The sequence below is a fragment of the Nannospalax galili genome, unplaced genomic scaffold (genome assembly GCF_000622305.1).
Source record: "Nannospalax galili isolate Female #2095 unplaced genomic scaffold, S.galili_v1.0 scaffold708, whole genome shotgun sequence".
Classification (NCBI taxonomy): Eukaryota; Metazoa; Chordata; class Mammalia; order Rodentia; family Spalacidae; genus Nannospalax; species Nannospalax galili.
In genome coordinates, this window is record NW_008358110.1 from 56,276 (window position 1) to 70,138 (window position 13,863).

Here is a 13,863-nt window from a genome sequence, read left to right on the forward strand (position 1 = left end):
TTTATAAGCCTTTTATGTTCCTTTATTTGTATTTAACAAAATTCTTCCCTTCACTGTTTTTTAAATTTTTAACATATGATGATCAGTACATATTTGTGGTGTGCTGTGTGATATCTGATGCATGTGTGCCGTGTACAATGGTCAAACTGGAGTAATGAGCATTTTGTCTCCTTAAATATTTGCTTCTAGTTCTTTATAAAATATATAAAATAGGTCTGATAAGATGACTCAGTGGGTAAAGGCATTTGCTATGCAAGCCTGGCCAACTTGAGCTTGATCCCCATGTAGTGGAGTAAGGAGAGAACCAAATCCACAGAATTGTCCACTTGACCTCCACATATGTGCCTCCCTCATAATAATAAAAAAAATTTAAAACTTACTATTTTAAATATATATAATATAGCTGGGCATGGTAGCACATGCTTTTAATCCCAGCACTTGGGAGTCAGAGGCAGGAGGATCTCTGAGCGTTCAAGGCCAGCCTGGTCTACACAGTGAGTTCTAGGCCAGTTGGGACTACAGGGAGACCCTATCTAAAAAAGACACACACACACACATACACACACACACACACACACACACACACACAAAGTTATTATATGGTCGTGCTCCAGGGCTGTAGAATTCTAGTGCATAGTCCTCCTGTTTAACTGTAATTTGATAACTGCTATCCTAGATTGCCTTTCTCCCTTCTCAACTATTTTCTTATAGTTTTCATTTTATTACATAAAATTGTATTTTGGGTTAAAGTTCTAGGGCCTTGATACCTGCTGGGTTTTCACAACTGCCAGTTTAAGGGTTTTGTTTTGTTTTTGCTACTCAGGAAATATCATACAAAATATATCATTTCTTCTCAAATATATGACAGAGGCTCTTTGGAAACTGTTGTGGGTCATGATCGAAGCACTGGAAAGGCAGAGGGTCCCTGCACCTGCTCCACCCCCTGGCATTTCAGGACTCAGATTGAAAACCCACAATCGGGGAGGAGAAGCAAATTGGAAGATAGTGGTGTGGGCCTTCTTGCCTACTGTTTCCTCATCCACCTCAGACAGGGTGTCCAAAACACAGACAGACACTTCTGGAAGCTCTGAGCACTCTACGAGCTGGCCACCTTGTGGCCTGGCTGTGCACTGCCAGTGTTCTTGTCCTGCGTCTCCAGTCCTGCTCAGTGGGCCTGGCCTTCTTCTTGCCTGTGAACCTTCTTTCCAGCCACACCCATGTGCTCGTGACTCTCTGGTTTTTAGGTCCCATCTAAACTTTCTCGGAAATTTTAAGCATAGATGGTATTGAGCTCCTAGACCTTTGGTGACATTAAAATGAAATCACATCATGCTTAGCTTGCTTTAATCACTCTTTTTTTTCTTTTTTTTGCCTTAAATCTCTTTTCCGCTTGTTGGCCCAAACACATCTGCAGCGTGGCTAATCAGTCTCTTAGTCACCTTTGCCTTCCACTGCATCCTCCACCCCAGAGCAGGCCGTGTCACTCTTCTATTAAATTCATCATCTTGTTGGTGTGTGACCCAAAATGGCCCCCACTAGCAAGCCCTTGAAACACAGCTAATGACATAGGAACTAGTATGGCTAGTGATCACTGGATAGCCAGGAAGTCCAAACTCCTTCCCGCAGTGTGTAAGGGCTTCACTCTCTATCCCCTTTTCACCTTGTAGCTTCATCTTCAGGCCCTGGCACCCATCTCCATATGCTCTGAGTACTTTGATTTTTTTCCCCTAAGGGTAAGGGAAGCTGCTGGTGGGTTTTAATGAAGTTCAAGATGAGATTTATTGGCTATGAAGATAATTTTGGCCCTGTAAAGAGAATGGGTTGTAGGAATCAAGACAGAGAAGAACCTTGTTGTTTGTTTAGGTGAACTGTGCTGTGATACAAAAACAGAGTCCAGAGTTGAGTGGCAGACAGTGACAGGCCTTGGTGGTTAACTGGACTAGAAAGACCAGGGGCGCGTCAAGAATATCAGGCAGCCCCCAGGTCCTTTCCTGGGGAAAAATGTTGCTGTTCACTGTAGCAGAGAATACTGGGTGGGATTCACAAACTAAAGCTTGAAATATCCATGAGACATTCAAGTGGAGAGGGTCATGCAGGCAGACACACGGGCCTCCAGGCCAGAGAGGGAGATTTAAGAGTCGTCGTGCAGGTGAATGAGAGTTCAGTCTAGGATGAGACTGCCTTGGGGAGGTTGCAGGCACAAGGAGGAGAGAAACTGAACAAAAACTTTAGAAATGCTAACTTTTGGTAGAGGAGGAAGAGAGAAGAGGGAGAACAATCAGGAGCTCAGGTCATGGAAGACAATGTCTGCAGAAGAGGTGGTCATCGATTCACTGGTCGACGGGACTTCAAATAACGGAGGACCAAAATGTTTCTGTTTGATTCTGTGATCTGAAGTTTCATAAGCAGTGCTGTGCATGTAGGAGCCAGAGTGGGCTGAGGGAGCATGGAGCAACATGGAGAAATAGAGGTAGGAGGTTCCAGCAACTCATTGCAGAAGCGCAAGCCCCAGAAGAGAAAAAAAGGCGCCAAGAGGTGAGCATATGAACACTGACGTGGCCCTCTAACAACATAGCCAAATGCAGTGGCGGATGGAAGGAACAGATGGAGATGGAAGGTTTCTACAGAGGTGGAAGGTCTGGCTCCAGAGGATTTGCAAGAGGCATGCGGATCAGAGAGATCAGTCTCCTCTCTAAGGTGAGGAAAAGAAGAGAGAGGGTGCAGATAAAGGTGACCTTGAGGTTTAGGGGTCATCTCAGAGACATTTTCCGCTGTGACTTCTGTTACCTCTGGAACATGAGGATGAAAAGGGAGTGGCCACACTAGAGGCTAGGAGAATGAGGAAGAATTTGAAAAATGGCTGTGGAAGTGTGATAGCTGATCATCAAAGAGCCTGTTACTTTCTGATGTGCATCTGTGAACTCAGCTGACTGGGTGCAGGCCCTGAAAAAGTGGATTCTCCTGGAGGGCTTCTGGGGGTTGAAGGACAGAGAGGAAATGGGAGTTTAAACAATTGCAAAGAAACTCATTGAAATAATGGGCTGTGAAAACCAAGTTGGGAAAATGAGAGCAGTCAAGGCACTGAACTGTCGATGTCGGGGGTAGGGCAGTAGCCATGAGATTTAAATAAGCCTAGAAAGGAGGAGGCTATCCTGGGTATTAGGGTGTCTCGACTTGCCATTTGAGAGATGGGGAATACATGGTTTTGCAAGAGGACGTATGAGCCTGGAATTGAGTGACTGAGATGCAACAGAGGGCAGTCCCTGACGAGGTTGAGACTGTGGGACATAAATAAGGTGGGCTCTTGGCAATGGTGTAGGAGCCCGTTCAGAGGAAGGCTGAGAACCAGGAGCTAAGCTTGTGAGTGCAGGAAGTGAGACAAAGACAGTAAGATCAGGGGGAGGGTAGAGTAGCCTGTGATTTAAAGACTGGCGCACAGAGACCCACTGCAGCAGTAGTGTAGGACACCCACCCAACTCCCAGACACGTGCTCTGTGGCTGACAGGAGCAGGTCTCTCACAGCCCACATGGAAGGATGCTCTCCTTCATCCATAGTGCCACTGATTTTCACTCAGTTACTAGGTACCAAAACAATGATACTAAAATTTTTCTGACTTCTTTTTCTTTTGAAAATGTATATTTACACTATTTTCTTTGTTTTAACATTAAATTATTATGTTTTAATGTTGCAATCCACTTCTGATTTTTTTAGAGTAAAATAGGGCTGCAAGAATAAGTGATAACTTTGCAGGGGAGCCTGCAGAGCATACTGGGAGTGTATGGTTACAGCAAAGGCAGTTCTGTTACAGTGCTCGGTCTTGCTCTTCCTAGCACTTTACCACATAGAAATTAATAATTAGAAACTTAAACACTTTAATTTTCAATATTTTATTTATTATTTTTATTTTATGTTATGAATGTATTGTCTGCATGTATCTAAGTACACCCATGTCATACAGTGCCCATGGAGGTCAGAAGAGGGCGTTGGATCCCCTAGGACTGGATTTACAGATGGTTGTTAGCTGCCACGTAGGTGCTGGGACCAAACCTGGGTCCTCTGCAAGAGGACCAGTGCTCTTACCTGCTCTCTCCAGTCTCATTTTTAAACACTTTGAAGATGCCAATAAGAAGTATGTATTTTCCTTGTGTAACCCAGCCTTTCTCATCTTTGCACTGTTTATATGTGGGTCCAGATAATGATTTAATGACAATCATGGGGCCTGATCTGCTCACTGCAGATGGTTAACAGAATCCTGGCGTGTGCTCACTAAAGCAGCCTTCTTCCGCTGTTTTCTCTCACAAACCTCTTTGCCTGAGAAATTTTTGTGTGACACTGGGTATGTGGACCTATAAGATAGGAATAAAATACAAACCTTTAATAATAATAAATAAAATTGAAAACAAATTTGCATGCTAATGATGTACTTGTTTATTTTTGCATAAAGAATTCAATCTTGGGGCTGGAGAGATGGCTCAGCGCTTAAGAGCACTGACTGCTCTTGCAGAGGACCCGGGTTCGATTCCCAGCACCCACATGGCAGCTATGAATCGTCCTTAACTCCAGTTCCAGGGGAATCCGATGCCCTCTTCTGACTTCCGTGGCATTGCAGGACACAGGTGCACTCACATACATGCAGACAATACACTCATACACATAAAATAAAAATAATAAAATATTTTTAAAAAAGAATTCAATCTTGTCTAAGATCAAACCTTTGCTAATAATAAATAATAAAGAAACTTATTTTAAAATAATTCTTTGATATAATGTAATTTACTATTTATGAAAGTTGCAAACAAAGTTGCATGCCCACGATGTACTTGCTTATTTTTGCATAAAGAATTCAGTCTTGGCTAAATATTGATATTGCACACAAAGCACATAAAGATATAAAGCATCTTCAGTATTTTTTAGAGTTGATCCAAATTTTGACTTTTATAATTATAAATGCTGAGAATACCGCTTCCCATAAATATAGCACAAAGACAGAAACGGGTTTCGGGGCATTTCAGAAAACCCTGGGATTTCTGATCTAACCCTAAGCCAAAATTCCTTGAACGATTTATGAAACTCAAGGTAACAATTTTGAAAATCAAACATTGTACCACAATACAACCCAAAGGCATACTAATCTGATACTCACGTGGTAAGGAATGATGGGAGGAAAACATTAAAAGTCTTTGTTTCCTTAATTAAACCACTATGTTTCTGTAAGAGCAGAAAACTCTAAAGACAATAAAAACACTGCCGTTCCCAACATACTCGAATCTGAGTCAAGGTGTTTCAGGCAGTGTTTGTTAGTGTTGTGTGATCTCGAGTCACAAACAGTGCCAAGTGTTGCGTTCACAGCCAAGGCTGCAATGTAGTTGCCCAAAACACCTCAGATTCATGATGGGTTTGATATCGGTGGTTTTGGTCATTGTACATTCAGAAACCTTTTACTGAAGACAGACTTTTTGTGAGTCCAGTGTTCAATCACATGACCCCCTTTGGGCTGCGATACACAATGTAAGCTGTGAAGTAGGTGCCACTGGTGCCCCCTAGTTTTGACAACCAAAATGTCTCCTAACATTGCCATATGTCACCTACAGAACAAAGCTATCTCCAGTTGAGACCCGTTGTTTTTAGATTTAGTTTTACTCCTAACTTTTGACTCTTGATAGATGAAACTACTTGTCAGTTCTTTAGATCCTCATACCCAGTGCCAAGTTTCAAAATAAATGCTTAATGCATCTAACCTTATACTTTACATACAAGCAGCATTTCGAAAGCCCTAACTATTCACATTTAGACAACTGCATGCTTTTAGTGCACCGAGAAAGCTCCTCTCGGCCTCATGAGAAGGCCGTAGATTCACCTTGTTAAGTGAAGCATTAACCTGTGCTTTATGAGTTCGGATTTGCCTTCCAGTTTTTTTCTAACACACAGTGTATTGATTTTGTTGTAGTGTGAGGCTTATATAAAGGAAGATGAGAACAGGGCTACATTTGGATTATCTTTAATCTCAGGTTTAAAATTCAGCAGAGAGTATTGATTGCCCTGAGGAAATTAGAGTAGTCGGGAGCATGAAGAATTTCTTTTTCATGGTTTATAACCATTTCAGTGCACTGGAAGATCGACGGCTCAGGGAAATAAATGGCAATTTGAAACTGTATAGATTTGATATAAACACCGATTATACTTTCATTTGTTTTCTTGAATCTCATGACTCTCTTCTTTAATTAAGGTTTAAAACCCACTGTGGCCCTGTGTCAACAAAAGTGTAGACGGATGGGGACTCTGGAGAGCAATTATTGTTCAAGCAACTTTGGTAAGAAAGAAAAACCAGCCTTTTCTCTCTAATGAGAAACTCGAGACTGCATGCTTAATCCCAAAGGCATTCCCGTGAATTTACTGGTGAAGGGTCAGTAACACTCTCATTCACCCAAAGAAACATTTTCCTATATACTAGACTTTGCAGACTTGTGCTATTCAAATTGTTAGACTTCACAGGTGTGAAAAATAACTTAGAAATTGTGCTTTTTCACATCAGTTTAATAATTTGACCCTTGGTACATGATACTGCTGCTCTGTGTTTTCTGGCTGACTACTCCTGAAAAAAAAATTATAGTTTTTCTTTATGTATTTTTTGCATCTGTAAAGGATTTCTTCCACACATCTGTGATTCAGCTTAAGTACATAGCTTAGAAACATAGCTAAGCTATTCAAAAGTTGACTTCTCTCAAAAGAAATGCAAGTATTTCCTCAATTATGTCTTTCTAAAGTGCTAAGGTAAAATGTGGAAATCTGGTCTATTTGAGAACTCTTATAAACTGGAACCTGAGGAGATGGTATGTAAAGCACATAGAACTTCTAAGAGATTTTTCCAATTAAAATATTGCACTATGGGGCTGGAGAGATGGCTCAGCGGTTAAGAACACTGGTTGTTCTTGCAGAAGACCTGGGTTTGAATCCCAGCACCCACATGGCAGCTAACAACTGTAATTCCAGTCCCAGGGGACCCGATAGCTTCTTCTGACCTCCGCGGGCATTGCACAACACTGGTAGAACTTCTAAGAGATTTTTCCAATTAAAATATTGCACTATGGGGCTTGAGAGATGGCTCAGCGGTTAAGAACACTGGTTGTTCTTGCAGAAGACCTGGGTTTGAATCCCAGCACCCACATGGCAGCTAACAACTGTAATTCCAGTCCCAGGGGACCCGATAGCTTCTTCTGACCTCCGCGGGCATTGCACAACACTGGTGCACTTACCTACATGCAAGCAATACACGCATACACATAAAAAAATTTTTTTTAATTGCACTACTTGTAAAAGCTAAGAGAAAAGATGCCAAATTTGTGTTGAATTTAAAAAAAAAAAAATTTAAAGACGTCTTATCATGAAAAGAAAATTGCTACTGCCCAAATCGTTTATCCAAAACAAAGAGCTCCTCAGAGACATCCTGCTATTTTCTAGTGTCCTTGAGTAGTAACTGTCTGCAACCCAGAAGACTGCGTTGTAGGAAAGGTACAAATCCTGCTGCACTTTTCATGCTGCACTTCTCAGGCACATAAGCCACCTCATCTGGGTTAGTCTTCTATGGGAGAACTGACTTCCTGTATTCCCTTGGCTACAGGCTGACATTTTGCAATGAACCTGCACTGCCAGGAATCAAAGCAAGTCGTGCTAAGAATTCTGACTTCCTGAGTTTGGCCCACTCCATAAGCAGTGAGGGCTCACACTGTCCTAAGGGGTTACCTCCACCGCATCCAAACTTGATTTATCCTGTTAACTGTGATTCACTTAGATGGCACAGTGACCAAATATTATCACCAGGGGACTGTGAGTCCTCAGTGAGGGGAGGAAACAGTCCCCTGGGGCAGTTTTTGGTTGTCCGGATAACTGGGGAATGCTAGTACAAGATCACGACTGGTTAAAAAGTCATCGGTGTAACTCCTGCAACACAGAATTGTCCCCTCAGCCTCTGACAGTGCCAAGCAGCTATTCTTTGAGAAAGACAGTCACATCTTTCCTTGCATGGCTCAGAACAGAGGCTTGTCATGATGGAAAAAAGGAGTTATAGAATTAAAATCAACTGAATTTTGATAGAGACTAAATTTTTTATTATATTTGCATGTGTGTATGTGTATGTATTCATGTGTGCGCACATGTGTATGCATGCACACATGAACGGGGTCATGGAGGTCTAAGGACAACTTGTGAAAGCCAGTTCTCTCCTTCCACCATGTGAATTCCAGGGATTGAACTCAGATCCTCAAGTTTGGCAGCGGGAGCCTTTATCCACTTAGTCATCTCTCTGACTCTAGAGATCTTTTTTAATGGAAGAAAATGTTTTAAATTATACCTCAATTCTATACTTTGATTTTCTAAATAAGAAAATAGAGTGGATAAAGAAAGAACACAAAAGACACAGGAAAAGATGGAGATTTACTGCTCACTAGAGAGAGATGAGCTCCATGGGTGAACAAAAGTTCAAGGAAGTGAGTCAGCTAGAGTGTGGGGAGATGGCTCAGTGGATAATATAGTGCTTGCCTTGCAAGCATTCAGAGCCCAGAACCCACATAAAAACAACCAGCAAGCTCTGGGTTCAGTGAGAGGCCCTGTCTCAGTAGCTAAAGTAGAAAGTGATTGAATAAGACACCCAACGTAAACCTCTGGCCTTCACATACACATGTATGCATACCACACATACATATGTACATACACACACTCATACAAAACAGCTATAGAGAGGATTGAGGGACAGATGCAAAAGGAAGACGCTCACCTGCAGACCCCAGAGTCCCGTGGTTCAGCCCTGTCATGCAGGCTCAGAGTCAGTGAAGATTCGAGAGCTTGTTGAATACTCATAAGCAGAGGCACAAAAATCTACCCTTTAATTGGCAGTCAACCCACATGTTGGATGGAATATTTTAAAGGATTTCCACCTCAGAAACAGATGGCAGTTGGGCAAGCAGTTAGCTTTCTCTCCTAGGAACCAACATCCAACATCCAGTGTAGTATTATAGCTCCATGATCTTTTTCAAAACAGAATTTTAGTGACAAATATACAGGATCAATTTCAAGAGCTCTTTAACAGTAGTCCATTTTGTTTCTGAAATGTAAGAGAATGAATATAATTTTCATCTCTGCTCGGATTTGCCTTCATGGTCACATTATTTCAAAGCTGTTTTCTTCTTCAGTATTGGCCGGCACGGTTATCACAACTGTCACTCGAGGTGGGAGTCTGCATGCCACAGTCTCAATCATCAGCATCTACAAAGAGGGAAACCTGGCCATTCAGCAGGCTGGCAAGAACATGAGTGTCAAGGTCACAGTGGTCTGCAAGCAGTGCCCCCTTCTCAGAAGAGGTAAGGAGGAAACTGTAGTCTTTCTTCTAGGGCGCTCAGAGCCAGAGAAGGGAGCCTGGCAGTCTCTCTGAGCAAGTCAGGGGCCTTTCAGGCAGTGGCTGGTGTTGGGAAGTCAAATCAGGGCTGAAACATGGCCCACATCTGACAGAGAAGAAGCCTTTGACTGTGGGAAACCTTTGGGCTGGAATCCTAGCTCTTGTAGCATGTGGAAGAAGCACAGTTGGTAACTCCTGCAACATCTGAGCTTTAATCAAAAGGGAGCAGACACCAGAAGATGAGCTCAAGAGAAAGGTTCTAGAAGATTATAACGCCAGTTACCAATAGTATGTTTAAAGGAAAATGTCCAGCCCGCAACAAGAAATGAGGAACTGAACTTCAGAAGAAAGAGGTCTATCTGAGATCAAAATAAAGCCTTGGGAACAGTGTGTGGAGATAGTAGATAGTTTGTGCATTGATAGGAATAATTTTATTAAGAGAAATTATGGAAACAGGAAAATTACTCCAGTGTCAGAAACATAGGACTTAAAAAAAGATCTTTAACTTATAAAAGGAATGTATGTGTTTCGGTTTTTAACATTTCAATAAGTCAAGAGGGGTATAAAAGTTGAAACCATTTTCCTTTCCCTAGAGGTACTATGAAAATTTACTTACAAAAAGTTTTTAATAGTTTATGTTTTTATTTAAACTTCAAATTTAACACAGTTATTAAAACAAATTATAGGAAGGGCAGAACACTGGCGTAAGCACCCTCTAGCCAATCTGAACCTTGCACAGAAATGGCAGTAGGAACCAGAAACTAGTGTACAGCTGGTCCAAAATAGGCTTCGAGTGACACTAGGCGCTCTGAACCTTTCCTACTATAAAATTGAGTAGCTTACATTACGAGTTCAGTAAAAGTGCTCTGGGAACAAAAGGAGTATGCGCCCTAAGCTCAGAATGCTCCGCCGCAGCTACTGTACGAGTTATTGCTACTGTACACGACGGTCAAGCTGCAGCAGACACCACATACTGCTGCTGAGCATGTACACACAGCTCTGCAACCTGCCAAGACCACAGGAAGGATGAGGCAAAACGGAACAACTGCGTCAAGCATTTGCTAAAACACATCAGTATGATGCTTAATTTTATCTGTAGTCAAAAAGTTATTTTCATGGCCAGCAAGATGGCTCAGCAGGTAAAGGTACCTGCTGCCAAGCCTGACAACCTGAGTTCCATCCCTGGGACTCACGTGGTGGAAAGAGAATACCGATTCATGTAAGCTGTTCTCTGACCTCCACATACATGCCATGGTACATGTGCACCCACACACATAAAAAAACACACAATAAATAAATAAAATGTAATTTTAAGACTTATTTTCAACCGAGTGTGTTGGTACACACCTGTAATCCTATCACATACTCTCAACAGGAGGATTAATCAAGTCTGAGGCCAGCCTGGGCTTTAAAAAAAAGATATTTTCTAATGTCGCTGAAATCATCTGCACTCCCGTGGCCCTTGCTTTGTTCTGGGGAGGAGATAGCTCTCAAAGCATCTCTGTCTCAGGAAGAGCTATCAGCAGTGTGTGCTCACTGAGATTCCTGTGGTTCTTCTGTTCAACCCTAGTAGGTTACTTCCAATTTGAAGGCTTTTAGACAACCATTCTTCAAGGCTGTCATGAAAAATACCTGTTAAAAGTAAGCACACCATTTAGCCAGACTCTCAGGCATCAGAATAGAGAACACGTTCAGCAAATCCAAAAGGTCGTTTGTTTTTTTTTTATATTTTTTTAAATTTTAATTTATTTTTAGTTTATATGTATGAGTGTTTTGCCAGCATGCATGCAAATGTGCCACATGTGTGCAGTGCCCATGGAGATCAGAAGAGGGTGTAAGATTCCTTGGAACTGGAGTTATGGACAGTTGCTAGTCACCGTGTAGGTGCCAGGAACCAAACCTGGGTCCTCTGGAAGAGCAGCCAGTGCTCTTAACCACAGAGCCACTTCTCCAGCCCCATCATTACTTTTTAAAAAATAGTTTATTTTTATTATTTTACGTGTATGAGTGTGTTGCCTCCATTTATGTAAGTGCACCCATGTCGTGCAATGCTGAAGGAAGTCAGAAGAGGACATCAGATCCCTGTTATAGACAGTTGTTAGCTGCCATGTGGATGCTGGAAATCAAACCCAGGTCCTCTGCAAGAGCAACCAGTATTCTTAACCGCTGAGACTTCTCCCCAGCCCCTCCATCATTTCTTTTTTTGAAAAATTGCTTTATTATATTTTATTTATTTATCTGGGAATAGGGAGGAGTGCTATAGCCTGTATGTGGAGGGCAGAAGATAACTTGTATGAATTAGCTCTTTCCTTCTACCATGTGGGTCCTGGGATTTGAATTTAGGTTTTCAGGCTTGGCAGCAAGTGCCTTTACCCACTGAGCCATCTTGCTGGCCCCCAAGGCCATTTCTAGTTGGGTGTGGTGGCACAAGCCTGAAATCCTGGCATTAAGGATGCTGAAGCAAGAGGATCATGAGTTTGAGGTCACAGAAAATGTTCTATCCATATAAGGCATGGATGCACACAGATAAATGGATTAAAATGTGTTATTTTTCTCATCATTGTGACCAAATACCTGATAAGAAGCAAATTAAGGAAGGAAGGACTTACAGCATAAGGGGATACAGGCCATCCTGGTGGGAAAGGCCTGGTGGTTGGCAGCTCTGTAGCAGAGTGAGACAGTTTACTCACATCTTGGTGGATCAGGAAGCAGAGTTGAGACCAAAACCTATGACTGGTCATAACCTTCAGTGTTCAGTCTTCAGCAACCTGCTTACTCCAGCTAGACCCTAACCTCCTTAAGGTTCCACAACCTCCCTTAACAGCATCGCATGTTTAAACATGTGAAGCCATGCAGAAACATTTCACATTCACATCATAACCTGTACAATTCTACAGAACTTTTGCCCTTACAAAAAAACATTTGGCCCCCAGTCTAGACCTAACTCATAGCCAGACACATCGGTGGGCTAAGAAAATAGTATAAAAAATACAAGTAGCTTTGAAACTTATTATTCCAAGGCACTGTATGAGTACAAGGAGAACATGAACTACGGAGGCCCTCAAAAACTTACTGTTATGGAACCCACTATGTAGTCAAGGAAGACCTGGCTGGAACTTCTGGTCCTCCTGCCTCTTCATAGAGCTGGGTGTGGTGGCAGCTCTATTAATATATATTAATATATATTATGGAGGCCAGCCTGGTCTACAGAGTGAGTTCCAGGCCAGCCAGGACTATATAGGGAGACATGATCGGTCTCAAAACAAAACAGACAAACAAAAAACCAAGCAAACAACCAGAACAAAAGACTCCTTACATCTATAAATGCTTGAGATGCTGATGAAAGTTGAGGACAACAGAGGGAATGGGTCAGTAGCTGCAAATGTCAGGGAACTGCAGATGCATTACAGGACTGGGGGGCATCTGAAGAAGGCTCATTGTGAAGCACTGGAGGCTCCTAGAGGAAGCAGGAAAGGAGAGCCTTTGAATGCATCTTTCTCACAGTGGGCGTTAGAGAACCACGTATACAGAACACAGCGGTCCGCAGAGTGGAAGGATTTGCAGAGTGACTGGATCCAACCACTCCCTACCCATGCCCTGTTCTAACAGAGCTAGGCTACACTACTAATTGAATTAAATATTTGGTAATGACAATCTGAAATCAGGTTTTATCCTACATGGGGTAAGTGTATGACATATTGTTCTAGAAAGGAACTGGGGATGCAGCTCAGTTGGTAGAGCACTTGCTGAGCATGAACGAAGCCCTGGTTTCAGTCCCCAGTACTGCATACACTAGGCGTGGTGACTCACATCTGTAACCCTAGCATTCTGGAGGTGGAGGCAGGCGGCTCAGAAGTTCCAGGTCCTGGCTGGGTTACACCAGACCCTGTCTCAAAACAAAAATAAGTTAAAATAAAAACAAAAAGCTATTATCCAGAAGGAAGTTACAGTCTAAGTTGTTTCTTTATGCCCATAAAGAAATTTTTATGTATTTTCTTTCTTTAGGTCTAAATTACATTATTATGGGCCAAGTGGGTGAAGATGGGAGAGGCAAAATCATGCCAAACAACTTTGTCAAGATGTTCAAGAGCAAGAATCAAAAGCTCCTGAATGCCTTAAAGAACAAGCAATGTTAACACTGAACTGTCCATTTAAGCTGCATTCTGTCGTTGCCTTCGAAAGATCTTTTTTTCCCTAAGTAGAAAGAAAAATCATACAGTTGACTATTGAGCATTCTGAGAGATTGGATCCATTTACTCTTCGCACGATGCAGCCGGGTGTGAACCCTCGGACACTCTTGATGGGAGTGCTGACCCTGCCCACAAGGAGTAAATAAATACCTGCAAACCTTCCTACCCACTGCCATGATAGCACACAGTACCAAGCACCAGCAGCTTGGACATTTATTTATACATCTCTGTAAAAGATATTTTAGAATCGAGTTGCGTGAATATATAAAAAAGAGATTTTATAA

At 42.1% G+C, this 13,863-nt stretch overlaps 1 protein-coding gene across 1 annotated transcript in view; it reads left to right on the plus strand.

Annotated features, from left to right (window-relative positions):
* Pcolce2 (procollagen C-endopeptidase enhancer 2) overlaps positions 1 to 13,863 on the plus strand; it is a gene marked incomplete at its 5' end in the record, with an annotated part of 31,237 nt that extends 17,374 nt beyond the window's left edge. The window contains 3 exon segments of the mRNA XM_017795168.2: positions 6,228 to 6,311; positions 9,187 to 9,354; positions 13,395 to 13,863. Of these exon segments, the coding sequence (XP_017650657.1) occupies positions 6,228 to 6,311; positions 9,187 to 9,354; positions 13,395 to 13,525 (383 nt within the window).